Source organism: Rhagoletis pomonella, unplaced genomic scaffold (genome assembly GCF_013731165.1).
Source record: "Rhagoletis pomonella isolate Grant_MI unplaced genomic scaffold, Rhpom_1.0 Rhpom_scaffold_00013, whole genome shotgun sequence".
In the NCBI taxonomy this organism is placed as follows: domain Eukaryota; kingdom Metazoa; phylum Arthropoda; class Insecta; order Diptera; family Tephritidae; genus Rhagoletis; species Rhagoletis pomonella.
Genome location: NW_023458567.1, coordinates 18,791,499 through 18,800,611, shown reverse-complemented (window position 1 = coordinate 18,800,611; position 9,113 = coordinate 18,791,499). Strand labels below are relative to the sequence as shown.

The window sequence follows — 9,113 nt, the reverse complement described above, 5'->3', positions numbered from 1 at the left end:
TTTTTCCAAAATATCGTAAAGAAAAATCGATACATTTTCACACTCGTTTTGCTATATCGTAAACTAAGTCGAAACTACTTAGTGGAAGTCTGAAATGCGACCATGAATAGAAGTAAATTTTAAGTTGGTACTTAAATTTAAGTTGCAACTTTGTTAGTTTCGACTTAGTTGCTGGACTATGAATACGCGCCTATGAATAGAAGTAAATTTTAAGTTGGTACTTAAATTTAAGTTGCAACTTTGTTAGTTTCGACTTAGTTGCTGGACTATGAATACGCGCCTGTATGCTTAGTGAAAACTATCGATAGTGTTTACAAAACCATCGATGTATTCGATAGTCAAAAACCATAGTGCCATCGATAGTTTCTAATTCTATTTCCTTCATTTTCATACCCTGACAGTTCTATATTTTAGTAGCTGGTTATTTATTTAAATACAATGTTTTATTTTAAAATATGCCGTAAGAGTGCAATCTTATTTCGATTATCTGCCGTTCTAGAAGATGTCAATACCTTATCAAGGAAAGCTAGTTCCTACAAACGCACCCAGTTGAGTGTTCCACATTCAGACCACTTGCAGAGCTTTAAAACAGAATTGTTTCAGCAAAGAAGCGAACTAAAGGCCTGCGAATGGGAGGACTTGCGAAATAATTTGATTTCCAAGTACAAGCACATAAATATCAACAATGTAGATGCCATAATACTTGGTTTGTGCGGCGGGGCAGATCAACTCTCACTGGCTAAAAACTACGTGCGGTATTTACGTGGATGTGGATTGGAACCTAACATGGCAACAATAGGACGTCTATTGCGGATTTACAATGCTGCATACCATACGAGAGGCGGAAATGATACAGCACTAACCGCGGATGAACAGCAGTATATTTTAGATATTTATTCCCAGCTACGAGAGCGTTATGAAATCTTAGATGCCACAACGTGTGAAAATTTAATATATGGATTGGTATGTACAAATGATTGGCGCGCCGGTGTAGAACTTCTACGTATGACGCGGCAAACAGCTACGCCAAGTACCGCTGCTTACACTGAGCTAACGATAAAGGCTTTTACAAAGGGAGATTTAGAAACTGGTTGGCACCTACTCGAGGAAACTGTAATGCAGCGAAAGGAACCTAAATGCGAATCGTATTTAGCATATTTGCATCATATAGCCAAGGTACAAGCAAACTTTGAAAATAATTTTGAGAAATTGTTATGGTTCCTGGAGAAACACGAGCTTATTATAACCGCCAAAGTGGCGCAATATGTAACAGAAAACATAAATCCTAAAGAACTTACTGCCAAATGCTCCCAAATAGACAAAAAAGGAAAGTGTGGCATTTGTAGCCTGCGAATGAGGAATATTGCCATTAGCGATGCAGAGTACGCCAAGTTGAGTAATTCCTTTTTAAATAAGGTACTCATACGCAACGATATCTTCCAGAAATCAACACCCGAGGAGGTAGAAAGTTTCAAGCGCTTTGTTACGCAAACAGCGCCATACGATTGTGTTATCGACGGACTAAACGTGGCCTACTCAATGGGTGCAAAAAAACCGCCAAAAGTACTAGCCTCATTGGTAAGCTTTGTTTTTGGTGTTTTTAAATTTATTAACTACATACATATTTATATTTGTACTTTAGCTAGCTAATGTAGTAAAACATTTCAAAAATCAACGTAAGCATGTACTCGTACTGGGTCGCAAGCATATGAATAGCTGGCCTAAAGATGCAATGCTTTATATACGAAAAAATGCAAGCCTATTCCTAACGAATAATCTGTGAGTAGTTTTGGAAATGCATTTGAGTTAAGTAATAATCTTACATTTGGATACAAAAAATAGTTCTCATGACGATCCTTTTCTTTTGTACGCCACTTTAAAAAGCGGTCAGACAACCGACTTTTTCTCGCGTGACCTAATGCGCTCGCATGCATTTTTACTAGGAAGCGAGTTGCGTACAATCTTTCGGCGCTGGCAGCTGGAGCATCAATATGCGTTAATTACACAAATCGAGAATGGAAAGATCATAGTGAAGGTAAAAAATGGGCAAAATGTGGCAATAGAATGAAGATTTAACTGTGCAGCTTCAATAATTGCAAACCTATAATTGCAGGAACCAACACGCCATGTACTTTGCGCACATCAAGTTCAGGACACTTGGCACGTTCCGTACAAGCAAAGCTACTCGCCAAATCCAGCTGAAATATTTGAAGTGCCTGAAAGTTGGCTATGCATAAAATTTAACAAACATTGAAATAAATTTTTCAGAAAATTTTAAAACTGTTTGCCTGTGGGTAGAATTTTGTGGGCATACAAGCATTTTACAAATTTTTCAGTTAAAAAAATTTGTTGTTCTAACATCTTGGCGGTGAAATATAACCATGGCTAGCGAAGGAGTTGATGATTGGGATGAGCCTTTACCTTCTTCGTCCACAATTGAACCCGAGGAAGAAGAAATGTTGGAGGACAAGAAAGAAGAGCACGAAAATATGGTAAAACTAAAAACCTATGTGGCGCGCATGGCATATAAACCCTCACCGCCGCTCAGTGTTCGGCCGCGTACCGATCAAATTGCCGCAACGCAGAAACGCCACATTGTTGACAGTTATGTTGGGTATGGAAAAGTGTTGACGCCCAAGGAGAGACGCCAGCGTGTCAAACGATTAGCGCGTAAATATAATGCAATATCTACGGAGTAAGTAAAGAATATGAGTTGTATTACTAGTATTATTTTTATAAAAGCTATAATAATCAATATGCAAATCATATAAATTCTCTACTTAACTCTTCTGCGATATTTTTAAGACAATTAGAACAGATTATTAAGAATCAAAAATGTAAGGAGCGTAAACTAGAGGATCTCCACAAACGCAAACAGGAGCTTTACTATGAGATGCTCACCAAGCTGGAACGCCAATGTCGCACGCAATATCTAAACGTGTTGATTAAGAAATTTTCAAACTTCATTGCGAAGTTGGCTACCACAATGCAGATACCACCACAGCTGGTTGAGCCTTATTCGCGTATGCAACGCGGCATATTCTGCAATATTCTGTTGGCCATCGGAGTACAACCCACTAACCAAAATGCCATTTATTACACCACACCCGAAGCGATGGAGTACGAAGTGTGTCACAAATTGGCACATGCCTTGCTGAGTCTTATCATAAAAGCACTTGATTCAGCCTCCACTAAGCATCCGGATGAGATTGTACCACAAGAGGCCGACTTTGAAATGGACCGCTATATCAAAGACCGTTTGATGTGCGCTGCTGAAAAGAAAATATTGAATACACGCAATCAGGCTCATCAAACAAAGTTGAATCGCTCAAATGCACTAGCTTTAATGCTGAGGAGATGCGAAAACTGCAGCGTGAAAAATTGTGTATAGTAAAATCTTATAATTTATTATGTGAAATACAAAATTACTTGCTGCATATTTCATTGGGAAATCAATAAATTTTCGTAGTTTCAAGCACTTAACGCTGCATTGAACTCGGCCACCTTCCTCAGTACGAACTTTTCCTTCTCCGCTATGTCTTCCTTAATAAGTGCACGCAGATTTTGCAAATTTGGCATCGACCCACAGTCCCGTATATTTAGTAGAGACTGAAATATTGAATCCCATAGGTTGCGATTAATGTAGCGTGGCACATGCGTCTTATGCATCCAGATGCCATTGGCACGTTGTGCAATATCCATGAATTTACCGAAGAGCATGACGTGAATGACACCTGCCAAGCCATATAAGTCCAATTGGTACGTCCACGGGCGTCCTTCACGCATTTCCACACACTTGAAGGCATTTTCATTGTGGACGTAATTGAAGGTCTGCCCGCGCTCAAATAATTTCATATCTATTGATACGCCAAAGTCGATTAGTTGTAAAGAATACTGACTACTGCGGTAATCTAAACTGAAAGTCGCAAAATAAAGAAGTATTTAAGCAACGAACATCAATGGACTATCTGTACAGTTAAAATCAAGCAAAACTTACTTCTTCATCAATATAAAATTATCTGCTTTAATGTCTGCATGTATTATATTAATTGAGTGTAGATGATCAATGATGCTGAGTAGTTCACAAGCTAACAACATGACGACGTATTCATCTACATTCCTCAATGTATGCTTTTTAATTTTATTACAAACCGTTATTAATGAGCCATGTTTTGAAAATGGTGAGATTAGAACGCTAGCGTTATTTCCTATGAGCGCATAATCGATACTCATAAACGCCGAGACCTATACAGGGGAAAGTATATGCAAATTTCCTTTAGTAAAAATTAAATTAAATACGTAAGTTAAAATAGTTAAAAAAAAAGAGATTCAAAAAACGTTAAAGTGAGAAGAGGCTTTGACCAGCGAGTTCATTGAGGGCCGTTGGTTCTATGTTCGGTTAACACAAACCGGAGGTAAAAGCGTCGGTTAAATACGACTGCTTTATCGATCACAAGTTATATGAATGACTCCGAAAACGTTGATTATGATTCTTAAGTGAGAGGTAGTGACTGTAGGGTATTTTACCTATATGTTTTTATACTTGTTTAAATTCTTGATGATCAATTTATGGTTCAATGAATTTGTTATCAAAAAGAAAATTTTTGATTATTCAGGGTGTGTGTGAATCGGTAACAAAGTTTGCGACAAGTAAATTTTTGACAACTATGAGGTGAATAAAATTTCAGTAGCTGATGAGGCTAGTGAAATTTTTGACAAATGCATAGAAAATTTTGACAATCGCAAAGATTGTTGCTGTGTGTAATTTTTCGTAAAACAAAAGCTTGAATTGATGAAATGCTATCAGTGATGGTAGATGTTTTCTTAAACTATTAATTTCACTTCAATTTGCAATACTTTATTCCGACTAAATCTGCGGTTATCAAAAATTTACTGCTGTCAAAAAAGATTTCATTTCACACAGCAGATTGGCAAAACTGTCTCACCATAGTAAAAATATTATTCAACAGCTTTCCCCATAGCACTTTGTTACCGATTCACACACTCAATAATAAACTTTCAACATATAAAAACTTAAGATTTAAACCAAATATATTTACTTATAAAATATCATATAATTGATATAGTGACAACCAGACATTAAACAAGCAGCGCTAGGCGTTGTCAACGTTATTCTATACGTTACGATCTTTGGCACTCAAGCCTGTCAAATGATTGTAGGGGAATACATCTGGCTGAGCAGATAGACGATTCGACATTCTGCACAATGAACGACGACGCACCCACCACGATTATGGGCTCGTCAGATCTAACAATTGTCAGCGCTGGTCTGATAAACAGCGTATCATGGCGCCTAGCACCAGACCATCTGCCCCTAGTCATCTCGATTGATAAACCTGCCGACCTTGCTTCCGCGGACCACCGGACCTATGTCAACTTTTCCAAAGCTGACTGGAAAGGCTTCGATGTTACTGAAAGTGCCTTCACTGCACTACCCATACCAACCCGGCAAACCTTGAGGTTAGTTATCGATTAGAGAATGATTGGAGGACTCTCAAACGTTAGAGAACGACTCGAAAAACTATCGAGAATCATAGCGATCTCACCAAAAATGGGACATAGTTCTCGACTCGAGAAAATATTGATTCTCTAATCGTATTCCAATGTTGATCGCTAATGGGATGCGAGTGTGAATTCCAAACTGCTGTTTTGCCTTGCTTTATTTGTAAAATTTGTATTAAATGTATTTGCAATAAAATAATAATGAATTATTTGAACTTAAAAATAATTTATGAGTAATTCATTTGGAATATTGCTAATTTACATTTATTTGAATTTGCGTTGTTGCTCTAACCGTTCTCGAATCGAATTCTAATATAATTATCTAACTTCGTCACCGACTCGAGAACGATTAGATAATTACCCTAGTTATCTAATGTAGAAATCCAAATTTCTGTAACGTTAGAGACTGTGTTTGCTGGGAACCGACGTTCGCATAGGTGAACGTAAATTTCGCAGGGTTATCACGGCTGCTGCAGCTCGCTTCATCCCAGCAGGATGTATTACGAATTCGCGTCCGAACTTTCCTGCTGAAGCGGCTGTTCTAGCCGATGAGCGTGACAACCTTCGTCAGGCCGATCAGGGATCTCAATTCGGAGATTCGGCACTTTGTGAACCTACATAAGCGGAAGAAATGGGAAGAGCATCTGAAGACCTGCAACTTCGCCTCTGGTGTGAGTAAGATTTGGTCAACCGTGAAGTCATTGTGCAACCCGGCGAAGCGTGACGACAGAGTTGAACTTTCGTGGCCTCGCTTTGTCGGACCCGGAGAGATGCGCGAGCTATTTTAGCCGGCAGTTAATTCGGCATTCTCCGGTAGATAAAGCCAAACGTCGAGTGGCCAGAAGGCTGCACAAAATGCCAAAACCCAGCGCGCCTCTTGTTTTCATCAGCGGTAAGGTAAGGGTAGCCATCGGGAAGGCGAAAGCCTCCAAAGCTATTGGACCCGACGGAATAAGCATGCTGATGCTGAAAAATTTGGGTCCTGCTGGAGTAGCGTAACTAACGGAGATCCTCAATTTGTCAATGGCCACTCTCGTCATTCCAGACATCTGTAAGATGGGGAGAGTGGTCCCACTGCTCAAACCGGGGAAACCAGCCATCACAGAAGCCTTATCGCCCGATAACCCCCCTTTCTGCGGTAGTGAAGCCACTAGAGGCCTTGCTACTCCCGTATTTCACGAACCACCTGACCCCAGCGAAGCATCAGCATGGGTTCCGTAAAGTGCACAGCAGAACAACAGCACTGAACGCCATAAACACTCAGATAACTCGTGGCCTTAACCGAAACCGCCCCTTTGAGAGAACTATTCTAGTTGCGTTGGATCTGTCCAAGGCGTTCGACACTGTCAGTCATTCAATGCTGCTAGAAGACATAGATGCCTCCTCACTCCCACAGGGACTCAAACGGTGGTCGACGAGTTACCTGAGTGTTCCGACACTCGTCAGTAGTTTTTAGAGACAAAACCAGCAAGCTACGAAAAATTAAACAGAGGGTACCACAGGGTTGTGTCCTGTCCCCATTACTGTTTAATTATTATACCTCAAAGCTCCTTCAACCACCAGAAGGTGTCAATATTGTCTGTTATGCTGACGATTGTTCGATCATGGCGTCTGGGAAGGGAATTGATGACTTGTGGTCGAAAATAAACGGTTATCTCGCCGAACTTTCTCCCTACTTCACTGCAAGGAGCCTTGCCCTATCCCCTGCGAAATCCTCGGCAACCTTCACCACCTGGACGAAGGAGGCCAGACTGCAACTGGCTATTCACGTTGATGGCGTAACAATACCGACGGTGAATAACCCGAAAATCCTCGGAGTCACCTTCGACAGTCTGCTCTCCTTCTCGGCGCATAAAATTGTCAACAAAGTACAGAGCCGCAAAAAGGTCCTAAGTCGCTGGCCAGCAGCACTTTGGGCAAAGCCGGTCCTAAACTATGCAGCGCCCGTGTGGTCACCTGGGACAGGCAGGACGCAGTGGTTGAAGCTACAGACTTGCCAGAACACGGCACTACGGACAGCGACCGGATGCCTACTGATGACGCCCCAACACCACCTACACGACGAGGCCCAGATGCTCTCATACCTGAGCAGAATTAATGAGGATGTGCCCAACCAATGCCCGGCATGTGCAGAGTCGCCACATGACTCTCGGCACCTCTTCACATGCCCTGAGAACCCCACCCAGCTGACGCCCCTGTCCTTATGGACAGACCCTGTTGAAGTCGCACTCTTCCTGGACCTCCCCTTAGCTGAAACAGACGACAACGTTGACGGATGAACCGACCTGAGCGAGGCTTGGTAGCCGCTACAACAACAACAACAACCAAAAAACGTTACCACTTCTTGCCATCGCGATTCTAGGTACGTTAGTAATGCAGTATTCGGAATTACGAGACGAGCAGTACGTTCACGACTGTTATAATCCGAAATATGCAATTTTACGCGACGTTGCTCGTTCACGGCTGTTACGATTTGAGCCCAGCTTATGAGATGGTAACAAAATTTACCAGTTACAAGAGTACAGAATGCGAAAAGGATTTAAAAATTTGCAGGAACTTTATTTACCGGTTACTAAATTTTTGTTACCTGTACAGAACAGTTACGTGTTTTTTCGAAGGAGCTCTTAAATGCCGTACGCCAATATCGAATTATCGTCGATTCCTGGTATGCGATTACAATTGCTCGACTATAATACATTTCTCATTGAAGTCTACAGCGGCTCTTCACAGCGAGATGCGGCTGCATTAATAAATGTATCCACTAAAATTTTAACCCACAGAAAGTTATTATTTCCAAAGCTTTTGACACGCCCACTGAAAAGGCAAACCAGTCTTCATAGAAAAACGTATCTGCCATTTTGAAGAAGACTCCAAAAACGGCATGCACCTATCCCTTAGAAAGGAAGCTAAGAAGACTATATGACCTTGTGACATGCTTACCGCTGTCATATAAGGGAGCGCAATACGGTTCGGCGTTTTGGAGAGGAGACCGCCGTTCAATCCGTTCTGAAACACAACGGACTTTTTTAGCACCAAACGAGAATTTCGTTTGGACCAATGGATTTGGATGCTTTCCCCTTCCATTATTTTGGCTTTGGTCTTATCCACCTCGCCGAAAAAACGGGACTCAACGAAATCTCTGCTCCGCTATACCCTTCGTCCGGTTGGAAAGATCTAAATTGCAGGACTTTAGCTGATATTCCAGCTTATGGCTCTCATCAGGTTGTTGAATCTTTAAATTTACGTAAATTCTTGTGGCCTTATGTATCATAACAAGTAATTTTTAAGCAAAAAACAAAACCGACTTCAATTTTCATATACAAATTAAACCCTGGGATTCAGTAATCTCAAGTCACTAAATTTGAGACTAGCAATTAGTGACTATTTTTGTGACTTGAGATGATTTGGGTATTCAGTAGGAGAGTCACAAAAGTTCGCCAAAAATGTGTGGTGAATACAAACACAGACAGTCAACTGATAGCGTTTATGCATGCCTTTTGCCCGCGCCGCTCAAAGAGTCGCAATGTCCGAGTGGTCAAATCATTAGACTGCCGGTCGAGAGATCCGGGCTCGAGTCCTCCTCGTGCGCA

General features: G+C 41.1%; 3 protein-coding genes across 4 annotated transcripts in view; 2 read left to right on the top strand and 1 right to left on the bottom strand.

Moving 5' to 3' along the window:
• Positions 1 to 297: 297 nt before the first annotated feature.
• On the top strand, positions 298 to 2,280 carry LOC118748921 (mitochondrial ribonuclease P catalytic subunit). 2 transcript variants are annotated; one of them, XM_036483662.1, is made up of 4 exons: positions 298 to 1,578; positions 1,643 to 1,779; positions 1,885 to 2,035; positions 2,114 to 2,280. In XM_036483662.1, exons 1-4 carry the CDS (start codon positions 439 to 441, stop codon positions 2,252 to 2,254), a joined length of 1,569 nt encoding a protein of 522 aa, XP_036339555.1. In that variant the 5' UTR covers positions 298 to 438; the 3' UTR covers positions 2,255 to 2,280. The 2 variants fall into 2 exon arrangements, with proteins under 2 accessions (XP_036339555.1, XP_036339554.1); XM_036483661.1 differs by having other exon boundaries at positions 299 to 1,578; positions 1,843 to 2,035.
• A 77-nt stretch (positions 2,281 to 2,357) lies between these two features.
• Positions 2,358 to 3,410, top strand: LOC118748922. Its single transcript, XM_036483663.1, has 2 exons — positions 2,358 to 2,695; positions 2,806 to 3,410. Exons 1-2 carry the CDS (start codon positions 2,382 to 2,384, stop codon positions 3,389 to 3,391), a joined length of 900 nt encoding a protein of 299 aa, XP_036339556.1. The 5' UTR covers positions 2,358 to 2,381; the 3' UTR covers positions 3,392 to 3,410.
• LOC118748389 overlaps positions 3,382 to 9,113 on the bottom strand; it is a 16,455-nt gene continuing 10,723 nt past the window's right edge. The window contains exons 5-6 of the mRNA XM_036482760.1: positions 3,998 to 4,245; positions 3,382 to 3,916 (exon numbers count right to left, since the gene is read on the bottom strand). Of these exons, the coding sequence (XP_036338653.1) occupies positions 3,472 to 3,916; positions 3,998 to 4,245 (693 nt within the window). The 3' untranslated portion in view covers positions 3,382 to 3,471. The remainder of the gene's footprint in view (positions 3,917 to 3,997; positions 4,246 to 9,113) is intronic.

What these genes read in the sequence shown, in the direction of transcription:
- LOC118748921 (XM_036483661.1), top strand. Translation starts at nt 439, where the DNA reads ATGTTTTATTTTAAAATATGCCGTAAGAGTGCAATCTTATTTCGATTA. An exon ending in CAAAAGTACTAGCCTCATTG is followed by an intron (nt 1,579 to 1,642) that starts GTAAGCTTTGTT and finishes TTTGTACTTTAG; the next exon opens with CTAGCTAATGTAGTAAAACA. An exon ending in ATGGAAAGATCATAGTGAAG is followed by an intron (nt 2,036 to 2,113) that starts GTAAAAAATGGG and finishes CTATAATTGCAG; the next exon opens with GAACCAACACGCCATGTACT.
- LOC118748922 (XM_036483663.1), top strand. Translation starts at nt 2,382, where the DNA reads ATGGCTAGCGAAGGAGTTGATGATTGGGATGAGCCTTTACCTTCTTCG. An exon ending in TATAATGCAATATCTACGGA is followed by an intron (nt 2,696 to 2,805) that starts GTAAGTAAAGAA and finishes GATATTTTTAAG; the next exon opens with ACAATTAGAACAGATTATTA.